The sequence below is a fragment of the Neoarius graeffei genome, chromosome 5 (genome assembly GCF_027579695.1).
Source record: "Neoarius graeffei isolate fNeoGra1 chromosome 5, fNeoGra1.pri, whole genome shotgun sequence".
Taxonomy (NCBI): Eukaryota; Metazoa; Chordata; class Actinopteri; order Siluriformes; family Ariidae; genus Neoarius; species Neoarius graeffei.
Genome location: NC_083573.1, coordinates 92,549,065 through 92,568,266, shown reverse-complemented (window position 1 = coordinate 92,568,266; position 19,202 = coordinate 92,549,065). Strand labels below are relative to the sequence as shown.

Genomic DNA, 19,202 nt, shown 5'->3' with positions numbered 1-19,202 from the left:
ATGTGTCATGCACCGAAAATAAGAGATTTACAAGCCGGGAACGCCTCATGATGCAATACGCAAGAAAAGAAAGAAGATTTACTGCCATTTTACTTTGTATTTGAGTAAAGTGAATAAATAAATGGTCTGTGGAAAATACATTTAATCCTGGGAACTGCGTGCACAGGAGTTTTTGTGTTTACTCCCCCCGGCTGGCTACTTTATTTGTCATGGCTGGCTAGTATGAGCCTTAGTGGAAAGCCCTGGGAATGCGCAAATGTCAAGTTCAATTTTAGATTTACAAACCCGAAAAAAATGTTGAAAAACCGGCGTTAAAAAAAAAAAAAATTTCAACCGCACAAACGGCACTCACCCGGCCGGTGGACCGGAAACGGAACATTTTTTAATAATGGCCCTGGTTAAAACGTGTACCAAACAATCCGTTTGAGGCGTACTGCACATTGTGCAAAAGAACACTCAAACTCGGCACCCTGGGTGTAAAGGCACTGGAATCGCACGTGAAAGCGGAGAAGCACCAGGCTGCCCATAAAAGTCTGCAATAATCGCATGCCATCACTCGATTTTGTTCACCGTTGTCAGGTCCAAGCACATCTCGAGACGGCGTATCAGCTAACTCTGTGCGAACTGTAACGTGACAACACACAAACCGTATGGAATCGAATGCCTCACCCTCAAGTGATTTGCGGGATGTCTTTGGCTCCACTGCAGCTTTAAAAGCCGAAGCGTTGTGGATTTTAAACGCAGTGACAATGCATCACTCGTATAAAAGCAATGACGAGATTGGGGAGCTTTTTCAGGCCATGTTTCCCGATTCTAACATTGCCCAAACGTTCCGCTGCGGCAGTGTAGTTCTCTCTCTCTCTCTCTCCCTCTCTCCATTTCCTCAATTTGTTAATGATCTAGCGTAATGCAGTGGTTTTCAAACTTTTTTTCAAACCCTTTCCTAACATCCCTTTCTCCCTCTCTGACCCCACCACACCTCCATTTTACTCGGTTTATCAATGATCTAATGCCATAACGTTCCACTTCATGTTATATTTCTGTTCATTAATGCAAGAGCGCACCCTAGGGATGTAATGAGTTCATTGGTGAATGATGATAAATTTTATTTCGAAAGTAATTCAGGCTCCCCCAATTTTCTTTTTTTTTTTTTGTGCAGCATAAGTCTTAAATTTAACCTGTTATGGTCTTAAAAAGTCTTAAATTGAACTTGTTCAAGCCTGCAGAAACCCTGAACAATACTTAATTTCATCCCGATAACCCTAGATGCATAACGAATTTTGACAAACGGCATCATTTTGATATTAAAAATTCGATTCGGTATCCGGACCTGTCTGTGGACGCAGCCATGTTTGTGGTTGCTCGAGCAATCTTGCAAGATCACGCATTGCTTTCGCCAACGCTTTCGCCATTTCACAAATGGAGGAAATTCAAGACCATTGTTACCCTCCCCAGGAGTGGTCGACCAACAAAGATCACTCCAAGAGCAAGACGTGTAATAGTCAGCGAGGTCACAAAGGACCCCAAGGTACAACCCCGATTCCAAAAAAGTTGGGATAAAGTGCAAATTGTAAATAAAAACGGAATGCAATAATTTACAAATCTCAAAAACTGATATTGTATTCACAATAGAACATAGACAACATATCAAATGTCGAAAGTGAGACATTTTGAAATTTCATGCCAAATATTGGCTCATTTGAAATTTCATGACAGCAACACATCTCAAAAAAGTTGGGACAGGGGCAATAAGAGGCTGGAAAAGTTAAAGGTACAAAAAAGGAACGGCTGGAGGACCAAATTGCAACTCATTAGGTCAATTGGCAATAGGTCATTAACATGACTGGGTATAAAAAGAGCATCTTGGAGTGGCAGCGGCTCTCAGAAGTAAAGATGGGAAGAGGATCACCAATCCCCCTAATTCTGTGCCGACAAATAGTGGAGCAATATCAGAAAGGAGTTCGACAGTGTAAAATTGCAAAGAGTTTGAACATATCATCATCTACAGTGCATAATATCATCAAAAGATTCAGAGAATCTGGAAGAATCTCTGTGCGTAAGGGTCAAGGCCGGAAAACCATACTGGGTGCCCGTGATCTTCGGGCCCTCAAACGGCACTGCATCACATACAGGCATGCTTCTGTATTGGAAATCACAAAATGGGCTCAGGAATATTTCCAGAGAACATTATCTGTGAACACAATTCACCGTGCCATCCGCCGTTGCCAGCTAAAACTCTATAGTTCAAAGAAAAAGCCGTATCTAAACATGATCCAGAAGCGCAGACGTCTTCTCTGGGCCAAGGCTCATTTAAAATGGACTGTGGCAAAGTGGAAAACTGTTCTGTGGTCAGACGAATCAAAATGTGAAGTTCTTTATGGAAATCAGGGACGCCGTGTCATTCGGACTAAAGAGGAGAAGGACGACCCAAGTTATCATCAGCGCTCAGTTCAGAAGCCTGCATCTCTGATGGTATGGGGTTGCATTAGTGCGTGTGGCATGGGCAGCTTACACATCTGGAAAGACACCATCAATGCTGAAAGGTATATCCAGGTTCTAGAGCAACATATACTCCCATCCAGACGACGTCTCTTTCAGGGAAGACCTTGCATTTTCCAACATGACAATGCCAAACCACATACTGCATTAATTACAGCATCATGGCTGCGTAGAAGAAGGGTCCGGGTACTGAACTGGCCAGCCTGCAGTCCAGATCTTTCACCCATAGAAAACATTTGGCGCATCATAAAATGGAAAATATGACAAAAAAAGACCTAAGACAGTTGAGCAACTAGAATCCTACATTAGACAAGAATGGGTTAACATTCCTGTCCCTAAACTTGAGCAACTTGTCTTCTCAGTCCCCAGACGTTTACAGACTGTTGTAAAGAGAAAAGGGGATGTCTCACAGTGGGAAACATGGCCTTGTCCCAACTTTTTTGAGATGTGTTGTTGTCATGAAATTTAAAATCACCCAATTTTTCTCTTTAAATGATACATTTTCTCAGTTTAAACATTGATATGTCATCTATGTTCTATTCTGAATAAAATATGGAATTTTTGAAACTTCCACATCACTGCATTCCATTTTTCCACGCGTTGCTTTGTGAACAACACGGCGGATGACTCAGAATTCCTGAAGCCACTGGCTTTTAAAAGCCCAGTTTGGCAGGATTTCTCACGATCTCGGTGCCTTCTGTCCTCTCCGGACAATGAATGTTGTGTCTCAAGAGGTGGGATTCACTTGAACACAAGCGACTGTATTTTTGTCTTTTTAAAAGATTGAGACAGAAGTCATGAAGTTTTTGTTGCTTTTATTGCTGGTGTTTCTGCGGTTTTGAAAATTAAAATGTGCCCAAAATGACTGAACTGTGACGTTACATTCAGTGTCAGTGGAGTGACTGGAGTCTGAATAAAGACTCCAAAGGCAACACGACTTTTTTTTTTTTTTTAAATTGCTGTATATTTCTCGGCTGAGAGTGAACAGAATATTGACAGTGATTTGCATCAGTTATGAAATGTGAATCGTGGGGGGGGGACTGAATCGTCACACCTCTGGAGTTAACCATGGACAATTTGATTAATCATGATGAAATAATTTAACTGATTGATGGCACTAATTTTTATTAATTAAAAGATGCGTCACGTCTTAAAGTAATGACGGATGTCGTTTCTCTTTACTTAGCTGAACGGTTCTTAATATAATATGGATTACTGCAGTTATGGAACAGGGCTTGAGTTTGATCAGAACCGTACCGAGACCCGGTTGTTTGTCGTTTTGGTCCGTACCCGAGTCCAATTGCTGCGTTCTCGGAGGAAAACACTGCAGGGTTTGCTTTAAATGGACTAAACACTGTGTATATATAAAATCACTCTTTGGTTAAAATCCAATGATTACACACAGTCTGATCCAGTGTTTCCCCTAGAAAATGTTTGAAGGTGCGGTGGCAAGACCTGCGCTCAGACGTCCCACCCCAGTACGAGGATAAAAACAGCCAACAGCACAGAAGGCTATACATAGATTAATCCATCGGTCATGACTTTAGACCCTTTTCAGTCACGTGACCTTCGTAAACGCGATCGCCATTTTGGACATGTAGTGGACTTCGGCTCGAATCAGTTTGAATGCGAGGAAGGCGACAAACGAAAAACATAAAAGAAAAAGGAGCGAGATGCAGAAAACACCTTCACTATCCAGCGACGTAGGGCATTTACAGGGCGAGCAGAGGGAGAGGTATTTGCAAAAATTGAGGTTGGCAGGCTTAGAGAACGACGTTTACCTGCTTCCACCAGGATTGTTCACTGACGTACGGAAGTACACGAAGCCCTCGTCTTTACCTGACTTCGGCCCACATGATCTGTATACCTATGGCGTTAAAAACCCATCGCCATACACAGGTATTGATCTGAAAGCGTATAAGAGTTTGGATGCCTACAAATATTTTGTGTCAGGCTGGGTAACATGCCTACATCAGCGGGTCGTCCCTGGAGCCGGTGGTCGCCATCTTATTACAGCTAAGGTTTGTTCACATTTTCATTTACTTTCGGTCCTCAGGATAAACAAAATGTTATTAAATGTCATTGAAATAACTTCTTAGTCTGTTGAGACATGGCCCGTTATAAATTTGCTGTTACCAGGCAATGACCAAGAACTGTATTATTAGGGTCGGTGTCTGTGTTGTAGCAGTGTACTAGCAGCTAGCTGTTAGCACTAGCTAATGTCAACAACATAGTAGCTAGTATGTTACTGTAGCAATGTTTACGTTCAGTCATTTGGATGACTGTTAAAACCTTTCAGTCTCAAGTTTTTCCTTTACTGTATTTACTAGTTTACTGTAATTATGATCCGGCAGCTATTTACACCGGATCCAGTGTAAATAGCTGCCGGAGCCAACGTCCGAGGTTCCGGAGCGCGCTCCGGCAGCTATTTACACTGGATCCGGTGTAAATAGCTGCCGGATCATAATTACAGTAAACTAGTAAATCCAGTAAAGGAAAAACTTGAGACTGAAAGGTTTTAACAGTCATCCAAATGACTGAATGTAAACATTGCTACAGTAACATACCAGCTACTTGTTGACATTAGCTAGTCAACAATAGCTACTACAGAAGAACAAAGAGGTTACAATGGGTTATTTTAGCCTATTTGGTTACACACTCGCTGCCACAGAATGTTAACAGCAATGTAATGCCTTTTCTGGCTAATTTTATTCGTCTTACCTCCAACAAAGTGGTCACTACACAAGCGCTGGTATGCCGAGGGCTGCCAATCTTTCCTGTTTATGGCCGCTATCCATCTTCTCCGTCGGGATCCGATAAAACGATAACCCTTGCCTTGTTTGTTGATGGTTACTACATCCAGGTGCACAACAATATAGTGGCATGATGGAAGTCTTGCTGAAAGTAAAAACTTTCTTTGCTGCCGTTCCTCAATGTTGGCTGTGGTAAACTACTGGTAGTACATGTCCAAAATGGCAGCCGCGTTTGTCGTGACATCACGTGAAAAGGGTCTTTAGTCCACAACATGCCAGCACATAACTGCGCAGAATAAAATGCTAAAACAGCCAACAGTACACAACAAAAGCACCTCGGTAGTAGGCTAACTCAACTTAAACAACTTGCTTGTATCAGTACCAATGCAGTATAGAAACACTGAAAACAGAGGAAGCAGTGCACTCGGTGGTGCTAATAGAAGTAACCAATGACTTACGCTTAAAACTTCCCAAAGGCCTGCCTGCGTCTGTCACTGGCCTGCACGAACTCCTTTGCGATGGCGGTCATGTCAGTTTGTTCCAGAATGTCATGGTGAATATGGCAGTTCATCAAGTCATTCAGTCTCTTGTGTCATTGTGGATCGGAGGTATGATTTCAGTCGACGAAGTGTGGAAAACGAACGCTCTGCTGATGCCGAGGGCACGAAGGCCAAAAGCCAGGGCACCGAGGCCATAAAATAAAACAACGATTTTAAGTTCATGTCTATAATGAATTTAATTTAAGGACTAATGACTCTTCTGAGGAAGATTGGAGTCCCGGTCAAAACTATCAAGCAGGTAAAGAAACATCTACAATATTATGTCTGAAGATAAGAAAATATTGAACACATCTAAACTTATCAATCCATCACTCACTTCAAAAATTGTAAAACTTATTAAACCTGTATCCTCCCATAATTTTTGTTCAATTGACACCGGATGTGCAAGAGCATCTTCAGACTGTACTACTACGCAGATTTTTGATTCATCAAAATTGATCCTGGAGTTCATCAAAATGTTTGACTGTAAATGGAACATATACTAGCATGCAGGCTACTGATTAACCCATAAGAGCCCAGACCGATTTCTCAATCAAGGAAAATTATTGAGGCAATAAAATGAACTACCGTATTTTCTGGACTATAGAGCGCACCTGTATATAAGCCGCATCCACTCTATTTTAAAAAATAAAAAATAAAAAAAAGATATACAAGCCGCACCGGGCTATAAGCCGCAGATATCTATGTTGAAAAATTAGATATTTACTGCATGTACAGAAAGATTTTGTACTGTAAATGTACATGTATGTACCTGAACAGATTCTTTCCGAACAGTGCCTTTTAACACGGCAGCAACTTTGCTGATTAAAACGGAACAGAACCAAGAAAATAACCGGTATTTATTTACCTTCATTTCTCCTGTGTTTGAAACCACAAGTCACTTTAATCATCTTCGCTGGATTTGAAAATAATTACCAGTTAGTAATTTGTCGTGCGTGTTCTATCTGCTAAAGATCTGCTAATTCTTCTTTGCATTGATTTTTCGTCTATCTTATTTTTGATTCTACTTCCGGTTAGAGCGCCCCTAGCGGTGGAAGAAAAATCCACAGAATAGCCGCACCTTTGTATAAGCCGCATGGTTCAAAACCTAGGAAAAAAGTAGCGGCTTATAGTCCAGAAAATATGGTAAATAGACGACAAAGAAAACATTTCTGACTTTTTATTTTTTTAAAATAGCACTTTCATGTCTCAAGATCTGAAATATTAAATTGCAAATTTGCAGAACACTGCAACACTATTACACTGTTAACCTGAAAGTTCATGCTGTGCAAACGGTTTGAGTAAATACCACTTTTAAAGATTAGTTTTATTGCATTACTTAAACAGTGAGTATATGAAGAGTATATGAGACAGTCATTGGGTGTAATCATTTTTGTAATTTAAACAAACTTAAACTATCATGTTTTACCTCAGGCCACAGTGCTGCCCTGCTGTGATTGGCTCAAAACTCAAGACAAGTTGAGTTGACGGCTACAGAGGAAGTTGCGCCATTTTCTAATTTACACAGAGCAATTTAAGGTCTTTGCACTTTTGACAGCAAGCTAATTAGCATTTGTTAGCGGCTACAGTCGGTACTCGGCACGTTAAAAGTGGGTCAACGTTGTAACGACATAACGTTACTGTACAAGCAATGCTTATTTAACGGTAACAAACTTAAGCCCTATATGTTGAAATTCCTCTCTTATTCATTCGTTAATTTATCACACTGTCTTACCTCAGTCAACTTCTTCCCTCCTTCTGTGAAAATTCAACGTCTCAGACGCGGACACAAGTGGGCGGGAGATGCGTTTGATTAAGTCTTCTGATTGGCTGGTGATAGATTGGTGGGCGGGGGATGCGTTTGATTAAGTCTCCTGATTGGCTGGTGATAGATTGGTGTCATTATAGCGCGTCGGAGCGGTTCATGCCAGGCTGGAGTCCGCTCAACGTCAAAAAATATTGGTTTAGCCTATTTTTTAAATAATTTTCAAAAAGTTACCCTGGCCACGGCCCCCCTTCAGGAATTCCTGAAGGTGCGGCGGCAAAAATCAAGGTGCGGCGGCCCGCCGCAGCCAATTGTACATAGCGGAAACACTGTGATCAGACTTCAGTTTGATTGGACGCTAGTTTGATAAATATTTTTATCAAATACCATTTGACATTTGACGCTACCATTTAACAGTGATCTTTGTGCTGCAATGCTTTTGGGAAACTCAGGCCAGTTTAGTACTTGAGCAGCTCATAATACTCGTACAGTATTAGTACTATTGAAACATAATCTACAGCTTGGAGAAGTCTTCAAGGATGTTGCATTCCATAACTATTGGCACCCAGTCGAAAATAAGGGGAAACGTTACCGTATCAAATACACATTGTAATGTGATCATTCAGATTCTAGGCGAGATTATGAATCTTTGTTCTGAGATTTTTTTGGGGGTAATGTTTTTAAATATTTATAAAATGTATGTGGCAAAATTGTGAACACCCACAATGAATGCAAACGAATAAACGTTTTTCATTCCCTGGGGTATAAAACATGAAGTCGCACAGATGTAAAATCCCACAGTCGTCCATTTGTGTGGCTAAAACAGATTTACTTCGACAGGACACATGACGATGTGTTTATTTTCTGACTTTGTGACGTGGAGTAACGTCAATTCTCATGACTCGAGTGCCTGACGGAAAACGATCCGTCATAACCCGCTTGCTGATGCTTTTATGCTTTAAAAATGTCTGTGTGTTATTCTTCCCCAGACCACTGTGCTATGCTGTGGAGCATCGAGACAGGGAAGTGTCTGCTCAAATACGCTGGCCATGCTGGATCAGGTGAGCCATGGAGGACGGGGTATGTCTTTAGAGGCGATGGCACGAGCAGTACTTTGAACATTTTAGTATAAACGAGGCTGGATTGCATGCAATACTGGGACTCTTGTTTTGCCCCTCTTGAGGTTAACGAGAAAGGTAAAAAAAAAAAAGACAAATCGCAAACTTTGAAGAAACAAAGTGCATATCACGGGTAAATTCAGGAGCAAGATCAATGTAATTCTTCTATTTTATATTAAACTTCGGTCACACATCCGTCACATTCTGCATTCTCTGCAATTTTTTTTTTTACCTTGTGCAATACCAGAAAAATTCAGTTGAAATCGAGCCATTTGAGGCGAATTGGTCCGCCTCTGAAAAAACTTGGCATTTGGATTTCCCGGCAGACACTGATTTTCGTGACGTCGCGTGCGGGACGCCTCCCTCTGAATCCTACGCCAGCGCTGGTTTGTTTGAGAAAACGACCTGGTGGTTTTTTGCAAATTTCAACGTTATTGCGTAATTATTAAAATGGTTAACAGATGTATCGTAGGAGGGTGTATCAACACCAATCTTGATGGGATTAGTACTCATCGTTTTCCAAAAGACCGGACAATGAGAGAGAAATGGGAGCGCTTGGTCTACACAGGCTGTGCACTGAAACCATGCGAAGCTCGTGCAGCCTGCTGGCGCTTCCGCAGGTGACGTCACGAATCTGGCTCCAGACTCCCTTGGGATTTTTCCAGACGCAGGGCTCGAAATTCATATATTTTTTTTCACCAGCCAGCTGGACTAGTTCCCTTCCAAAGTAACTAGCTAAACAGAAAATCGACTCGCCAAAATTGGTTCATGTATGAATTTTACTTCTGTCAAAAATAACACGAGAGTAGTTACCATTGTTCATGACTAATGTGCATTTATTTCAAGACCCAAGTATTTTGATGCTGGTTTTTTTTTTTGCACACTTTACAAACTGGCATTTGCTGTTCCACGTCCTCCTCGCGATATCCAAAAAAAAAAATGCCAGATGACTGACCCCTTACTAGTTCTTTTACGAACCAATTCGTCTGCTTCCATTTTTAATTTGTCGCTGAAATTGACAGAACTTACACGGTAGCCTATGCAACACCAGCAATTGCACGAACTGAGTCAGCTCTGTAAACCGAAACTAGGAAATCTCATCTCATTATCTGTAGCCGCTTTATCCTTCTACAGGGTCGCAAGCAAGCTGGAGCCTATCCCAGCTGACTATGGGCGAAAGGCGGGGTACACCCTGGACAAGTCACCAGGTCATCACAGGGCTGACACATAGACACAGACAACCATTCACACTCACATTCACACCTACGCTCAATTTAGAGTCACCAGTTAACCTAACCTGCATGTCTTTGGACTGTGGGGGAAACCGGAGCACCCGGAGGAAACCCATGGGGAGAACATGCAAACTCCGCACAGAAAGGCCCTCGCCGGCCCCGGGGCTCGAACCCAGGACCTTCTTGCTGTGAGGCGACAGCGCTAACCACTACACCACCGTGCCGCCCCACTAGGAAATCTTCCCGCAAGTTCCTTTCAGCACAGAGATGTTGCCCAGGATTGGTTGGCGAGTGCGTGACGGGTTTTTTTTTTTTTTTTACACACCCTTATGGTGATGATACACGGGGCAACTTTTTGGGCAATGTTGCTGGCAACGGGCAACTAGGTGAGACACGGCAACTTTTCAGGGCAACTAACAATGGGCAACAACAGTTAGCAACGGCAGTTTACAGTTAGCTAAAAAAAAATCGATGTCTTAATTTTTGCTGTGACCATTTAATCAAGCTGTCTGTTGTTTTTTAGAGCTTTGGTGAGGTAAATTCCTCCATATAGAATATTAAAATAACTTACCGGCGTAAAAACAGATGAGGAGTCTCTCCATCTCTTCACTCCACTGACACTGAGCGGCCGCCATATTTGTTTGAAATTTCTGATCCGAACCTCACCGGAGGTCACATGACTCGATACTCGTGTTCTGATTGGCTTATCTCAAAAAGTTGCCAGAGATTATCAAAACCATTCAGAAAGAAACAATGTTGCCCAATCTCAATAGAAAAGAGTCAAAACGCAATTGCCCAGCAACATTGCTCGGCAACATTGCCCAAAAAGTTGCCCCGTGTATCATCACCGTTAGGCAGCCTCTCACGTTACTGCCTGAGGGACAGGGAGAAAACCACCAGAAAAGGTTTTAAACAAACGCAACAAACACGAAACAAACGCAAGTCAGCAGATGACCATAAAATACTCGATAGTTACGATATAATAATTTTATGTATCTCGCACAGAATTTTCGGAGATATATCGCACAGCCCCAGTCTGAATCTTCGCTTCATGTATATTTTTTATTTTCAACTAGCCAGCCGGGCTGCCTAGTGACAGGAATTACCCGCCAAATGACACATTACGTCGCCTCGGGGGACCGGACCACTGCGAATTTCGAGCCCTGCAGATGCGTTTTATTTTATTTTTTTCTGCTGTAGACAGATGGCCTTGTGCAAAATTACCCTTCTGGATGAGCGTGTAAAGGGACATGCTTTCATATAAAAAACCTGAAATTGGTCCAGGATATGCACTTTAAAGCAGCGGTATGTAATATTTTGGGAGAGTAAAACAGACTAAATATCATTCACTACGTTCAGACTGCAACCTGAAACGACCCATATCCAATTTGTTGTGAAATCCGATTTTTTTGTTAGGCCGTTCACATTACCAATTATATGAGACTTGTATGCGATCTCCAATATGAACGGAAAACGACCCAAAAGTGTCCCGCATGCGCAAATTGACACGTAATAAGCACATCTACGTAATACGTAAACAAAAAAAAAGCGCACTCCAAGTTTGCAAGTAAAGCATGGAGATGAGGCGAGACCTGGCGACGTGGTTTTTGTGGCGGCGGCGGCGGCGGAACTCGCACAATAATCTGATTAATGTGGGCAGCAGACTAATGAGACCGAAGGTGTCAAATTACTGGAAATTTCCAGAACAATCTTGTAATACAGGATGATTTAACATCCAGGTCCCTACCAAATCCACCATTAGCTTGATCAATTCTATAAAAGTCTATTTAAATTCTGAAAACTGTACAAATGTTGTTTTCCACCAAAGAGGCGGGATTAGCCAGCGCAGAATAGTGACGTTTGTCTCTTGTTGATGACGTGTAGGTCGCATGAATGCGACCTGTCCGGTCAGACTGCAGTCGCATGTGAAAATAACGGATATGCATCGGAATTAGGACCACATATCCAAGCGGCCTGGGTCGCATGTGAAAAAATCGGATCTGTGTCGTTCAGATTGTCAATAACAAATCGGATACAGGTCGCATATGGGCAAAAAAATCGGATATGGGTCGTTTCAGGGTGCAGTCTGAACGTAGTCATGATTGTATGATGATATGGGTTATAAAACAACTAAAAAGCAAGCTAGGAGCACTGGAAGTTGGCGCTCAAATGTAGTGAGCTAATTTAAATATTACACAATTTGACTAAGTGGAAAAGCAGGTGGTGGAAATTTTGTCAGTAAAAGGTTGTTGGCTTTTTTTTTTTAATAAACACATTTCGCAAACATTGAAGGAAGTTCATAATGATGTGGGATCATTCCAATAAAATTTATTTATTTATTTAATTTATTTTTAAGTTGCATACTGCTGCTTTAAGATAAGTTTTAGCTCTGACTGCTGCTGGAGACTCCTTCCATAAATGTTAAATAAAAATTTCCGTACACAAACCTTTACCACATCACTACTGATGCTTTTTTTTGGGGGGGGGGGCAGCGAAATTTTGTCTACACAGACTTGATTGCGCACGAGTGAACCTGAGCATGCAGAAAAAGTTGTCGTGCGTATTGCATGCTAAGCCGTGTCCGTGGAAGTTTGTCAGCCCTGAGCTGTTGCTATAGAAACATGGTAGCAGAAGTAGCACCTTAATATAAAGCTGCGATTTGTCTTGCAGTTCTAACTGCTATCAGAGCTGCTGTTACGGAAAACTAATCAACACCTTTCGAGAATGATCAGAATTGTGAATGGAACCCATGTTGTGGTGTAAATATTGTGCCTTTCTTAAACAAGGAGGTGGAGCAGCAAGGGTCATTTTCCCAGAAATATACGTTACGACTGAAATGTGGAAGTGTCTGATCGAATCCTTCACCTTTTAACTAAATTCTTTTTTGTTTTTTTTTTAACAGTTAACTCCATCAAGTTCCACCCTACGGAGCAGATGGCTCTTACAGGTTCGTCTGTCTGTGTAATTAGAAAAGTTCCTCCTGTTAGTGATGAACAGTGTGTTTTATTATTATTATTGAATTATTGCTGTACTCTTTCTCTTATCCCATGTTCAAATGTACAAGAGACAAAACGTGTGTGTGAGTGAGACGCAGCAGATTTTAGTAACAGTGGCAAGCCAGAAAGGAACATTGAAAAATTACCGTTTTCTCAATTCTATGCAAATCAGGTTGAGAAATGAGTCCAAACTAATCCCCAGTGAGGATTGGACCAAACCGAGCATGTGACTTTAATACACTTTAATTTAAAGTGGTGTTTATAAATCAGTGTGCTGATATACATTTTGGCTCCTTGCGTTTTCTTGCTCAAACAAATGCAGGACAGGCCACGCCCACTGGTGTAGACACGCCCACTGGTGACACTCTAGGACACGAGTGACTCGTCTCCTGCTAGTGTTATTCCTGCATGGTCTTATTCTCAGTAAAAGTTGTGATGGATGCAAGCAGTTAAAGGTTGGGTGTGTGTGTGTGTGTTCTGATAGCGTCTGGTGATCAGACAGCTCACATCTGGCGCTACATGGTGCAGCTGCCTCTGCCTCAGCCTCCAACCGACACCAGCGTGAGTCTTTTACACCACATCAAAGAGTCAGACTGCTGACACACAACTGTGCTCTCTCTCTCTCCCCCCTTTACAGTCTCTTCCTCTTCCTTTCTCTTTAACAATCTCTCTTTTTTACAATCTCTTCCTCATACCATCTTGATCATTCTTTCTCCATCTCTTGCCAGTGTTCCCTTTTTCACTCTACCTCCTTTGTACAGTCTTTCTGCCCACTCCATTTTTTTCTATTTCTCTTCCCCCTTTTCTCTCACACACTTTTTTTTTTTTCTTTACATCTCTTTGTCTTCTCCTTTAATTCTCTTTCACATTCTCTCTCGCACACGCACTCTCTTCCCCCTCCATTATCTCCACTTACCTTTTCCACCCATCCGGTCTCGCAATCTCTCTCCATCTCTCACTCTTTCATGTCCTCCCCATCTCACTTTCACAGTCTCATTCTTTCACATACTCCCCGTCTCACTTTCACAATCTCACTCTCACATACTCCCCGTCTCACTTTCACAATCTCACTCTCACATACTCCCCGTCTCACTTTCACAATCTCACTCTCACATACTACCCGTCTCACTTTCACAATCTCACTCTTTCACATACTCCCCGTCTCACTTTCACAATCTCACTCTCACATACTCCCCGTCTCACTTTCACAATCTCACTCTTTCACATACTCCCCATCTCACTTTCAGTCTCACTCTTTCACATACTCCCTGTCTCACTTTCACAATCGCTCTTTCACATACTCCCCGTCTCTCACTTTCTCTCTTTCACATACTACCCATCTCTTTCACAATCTCACCCTTTCACATACTCCCCATCTCACTTTCACAATCTCACTCTTTCACATACTCCCCGTCTCACTTTCACAATCTCACTCTCACATACTCCCCGTCTCACTTTCACAATCTCACTCTCTCACATACTCCCCGTCTCACTTTCACAATCTCACTCTTTCACATACTCCCCGTCTCACTTTCACAATCTCACTCTCACATACTCCCCGTCTCACTTTCACAATCTCACTCTCACATACTCCCCGTCTCACTTTCACAATCTCACTCTCACGTACTCCCCGTCTCACTTTCACAATCTCACTCTCACGTACTCCCCGTCTCACTTTCACAATCTCACTCTCACGTACTACCCGTCTCACTTTCACAATCTCACTCTCACATACTACCCGTCTCACTTTCACAATCTCACTCTCACATACTCCCCGTCTCACTTTCACAATCTCACTCTTTCACATACTCCCCGTCTCACTTTCACAATCTCACTCTTTGACATACTCCCCATCTCACTCTCACATACTCCCCATCTCACTTTCACAATCTCACTCTTTCACATCCTACTGATCTCACTTTCATAATCTCACTCTTTCACATACTACCCGTCTCACTTTCACAGTCTCACTCTTTCACATACTCCCCGTCTCACTTTCACAATCTCACTCTTTCATATACTCCCCGTCTCACTTTCACAATCTCACTCTCACATACTACCCGTCTCACTTTCACAATCTCACTCTTTCACATACTACCCGTCTCACTTTCACAGTCTCACTCTTTGACATACTCCCCATCTCACTTTCACAATCTCACTCTTTCACATCCTACTGATCTCACTTTCATAATCTCACTCTTTCACATACTACCCGTCTCACTTTCACAATCTCTCTCACATACTCCCCGTCTCACTTTCACAATCTCACTCTCACATACTCCCCGTCTCACTTTCACAATCTCACTCTTTGACATACTCCCCATCTCACTCTCACATACTCCCCATCTCACTTTCACAATCTCACTCTTTCACATCCTACTGATCTCACTTTCATAATCTCACTCTTTCACATACTACCCGTCTCACTTTCACAGTCTCACTCTTTCACATACTCCCCATCTCACTCTCACATACTCCCCATCTCACTTTCACAATCTCTCTTTCACATCCTACTATCTCACTTTCATAATCTCACTCTTTCACATACTACCTGTCTCACTTTCACAGTCTCACTCTTTCACATACTCCCCGTCTCACTTTCACAATCTCACTCTTTCATATACTCCCCGTCTAACTTTCACAATCTCACTCTCACATACTCCCCGTCTCACTTTCACAATCTCACTCTCACATACTACCCGTCTCACTTTCACAATCTCTCTCACATACTACCTGTCTCACTTTCACAATCTCACTCTCACATACTACCCGTCTCACTTTCACAATCTCACTCTTTCACATACTCCCCGTCTCACTTTCACAATCTCACTCTTTCACATACTCCCCGTCTCACTTTCACAATCTCACTCTCACATACTACCCGTCTCACTTTCACAATCTCTCTCACATACTACCCGTCTCACTTTCACAATCTCTCTCACATACTCCCCGTCTCACTTTCACAATCTCACTCTTTGACATACTCCCCATCTCACTCTCACATACTCCCCATCTCACTTTCACAATCTCACTCTTTCACATCCTACTGATCTCACTTTCATAATCTCACTCTTTCACATACTACCTGTCTCACTTTCACAGTCTCACTCTTTCACATACTCCCCGTCTCACTTTCACAATCTCACTCTTTCATATACTCCCCGTCTCACTTTCACAATCTCACTCTTTCACATACTACCCGTCTCACTTTCACAGTCTCACTCTTTGACATACTCCCCATCTCACTCTCACATACTCCCCATCTCACTTTCACAATCTCACTCTTTCACATCCTACTGATCTCACTTTCATAATCTCACTCTTTCACATACTACCTGTCTCACTTTCACAATCTCTCTCACATACTCCCCGTCTCACTTTCACAATCTCACTCTCACATACTCCCCGTCTCACTTTCACAATCTCACTCTTTGACATACTCCCCATCTCACTCTCACATACTCCCCATCTCACTTTCACAATCTCACTCTTTCACATCCTACTGATCTCACTTTCATAATCTCACTCTTTCACATACTACCCGTCTCACTTTCACAGTCTCACTCTTTCACATACTCCCCATCTCACTCTCACATACTCCCCATCTCACTTTCACAATCTCTCTTTCACATCCTACTATCTCACTTTCATAATCTCACTCTTTCACATACTACCTGTCTCACTTTCACAGTCTCACTCTTTCACATACTCCCCGTCTCACTTTCACAATCTCACTCTTTCATATACTCCCCGTCTAACTTTCACAATCTCACTCTCACATACTCCCCGTCTCACTTTCACAATCTCACTCTCACATACTACCCGTCTCACTTTCACAATCTCTCTCACATACTACCTGTCTCACTTTCACAATCTCACTCTCACATACTACCCGTCTCACTTTCACAATCTCACTCTTTCACATACTCCCCGTCTCACTTTCACAATCTCACTCTTTCACATACTCCCCGTCTCACTTTCACAATCTCACTCTCACATACTACCCGTCTCACTTTCACAATCTCACTCTCACATACTCCCCGTCTCACTTTCACAATCTCACTCTCACGTACTCCCCGTCTCACTTTCACAATCTCACTCTCACGTACTCCCCGTCTCACTTTCACAATCTCACTCTCACGTACTACCCGTCTCACTTTCACAATCTCACTCTCACATACTCCCCGTCTCACTTTCACAATCTCACTCTTTCACATACTCCCCGTCTCACTTTCACAATCTCACTCTTTGACATACTCCCCATCTCACTCTCACATACTCCCCATCTCACTTTCACAATCTCACTCTTTCACATCCTACTGATCTCACTTTCATAATCTCACTCTTTCACATACTACCCGTCTCACTTTCACAGTCTCACTCTTTCACATACTCCCCGTCTCACTTTCACAATCTCACTCTTTCATATACTCCCCGTCTCACTTTCACAATCTCACTCTCACATACTACCCGTCTCACTTTCACAATCTCTCTCACATACTACCTGTCTCACTTTCACAATCTCACTCTCACATACTACCCGTCTCACTTTCACAATCTCACTCTTTCACATACTCCCCGTCTCACTTTCACAATCTCACTCTTTCACATACTCCCCGTCTCACTTTCACAATCTCACTCTTTGACATACTCCCCATCTCACTTTCACAATCTCACTCTCACATACTCCCCGTCTCACTTTCACAATCTCACTCTCACATACTCCCCGTCTCACTTTCACAATCTCACTCTCACATACTACCCGTCTCACTTTCACAATCTCACTCTCACATACTACCCGTCTCACTTTCACAATCTCTCTCACATACTACCCATCTCACTTTCACAATCTCACTCTCACATACTACCCGTCTCACTTTCACAATCTCACTCTCTCACATACTCCCCGTCTCACTTTCACAATCTCACTCTCTCACATACTCCCCGTCTCACTTTCACAATCTCACTCTTTCACGTACTCCCCGTCTCACTTTCACAATCTCACGCTTTCACGTACTCCCCGTCTCACTTTCACAATCTCACGCTTTCACGTACTCCCCGTCTCACTTTCACAATCTCACTCTCACGTACTCCCCGTCTCACTTTCACAATCTCACTCTCACGTACTACCCGTCTCACTTTCACAATCTCACTCTCATACTCCCCGTCTCACTTTCACAATCTCACTCTCACATACTCCCCGTCTCACTTTAACAATCTCACTCTTTCACATACTCCCCGTCTCTTTTTCACAATCTCTTTCACATGCTCCCCGTCTCTCACTTTCACAATCTCACTCTTTCATATCGTCCCTGTCTCTCACTCTTTCTCATACTCCCCGTCTCTCTCTTGCACAATCTCACTCTTTCATATCGTCCCTGTCTCTCACGCCTCCTTTCTTTCACAGCCTGTTTTTTTATTTCTTTTTTAAACAGCTCTGTTTCTCTCTCTCGGTTCTTTTCTACGTCTCTTACAACCCCTGCCTTGATCACAGCCCCCCCTGTCTTCCTCTCTTTCAGTCTCACTTTTTTACATCTCTAAGCCCATCTCTGTCTTTACTTCTCTTATCTGTCCCTCTCTCTTGTTCATGTTCTCCTTCACTGTTTTTCTCTCCCTCTTTCCCACAATTCCTCCACTACTCGACATTTCAAATCATAAAGTCTGATACAGCTGTAGCACTGTGTAAAGAGAAGGTTCAGCTCGTCTCTCACTTCCTTCTGTGATGTTATCCTTGGACACTTAATTAGAATGAAGTATAAACACGTTCTTTGTTCTCCTGAACGACACTCGAGCACCGCCCCCCCCCCCCCCCCCCTTAATTTCCATTACATTCTGAATTGCTCCTAATCCTATTCTCAGTTGTCAGTGACTGTGGCTCGAATGCATCAGATGTGTTTATACTTCTCATCCGAATAATTACAGCCTTTTAACGATGAAATTGTGTTTTTCTCTCTCTCGATCTTTCTCCGTGATGAATTCAGGCGTCGCTGGATGACGACGTGGATTTCTCCGATAAGGACGATGCAGACGGAGACGCCGATGGACCAAGCGAGTGCCCCACGGTCCGTGTAGCCAGCACCACTCTGAAGAGCCACCAGGGCGTGGTCATCGCCGCTGACTGGCTCGTCGGCGGCAAACAAGTCGTCACTGCGTCTTGGGACCGAGCTGCCAATTTGTATGATGTGGAGACGTCTGAACTCGTCCACACACTCACAGGTCAGACAGGAAAGATAAGTGTTCGGTTATCGGCGTAGTCAATTAATCAGCTTATTATAGAAAATCACACACGCTGATTGGCCG

At 42.7% G+C, this 19,202-nt stretch overlaps 1 protein-coding gene across 2 annotated transcripts in view; it reads left to right on the top strand.

Annotated features, from left to right (window-relative positions):
* wdr37 (WD repeat domain 37) overlaps positions 1-19,202 on the top strand; it is a 121,760-nt gene that overhangs the window by 69,420 nt on the left and 33,138 nt on the right. For both annotated transcript variants that reach the window (XM_060922522.1, XM_060922523.1), the window contains 4 exons: positions 8,546-8,617; positions 12,809-12,853; positions 13,387-13,463; positions 18,884-19,118. In XM_060922522.1, coding sequence (XP_060778505.1) covers positions 8,546-8,617; positions 12,809-12,853; positions 13,387-13,463; positions 18,884-19,118 — 429 coding nt within the window. The remainder of the gene's footprint in view (positions 1-8,545; positions 8,618-12,808; positions 12,854-13,386; positions 13,464-18,883; positions 19,119-19,202) is intronic.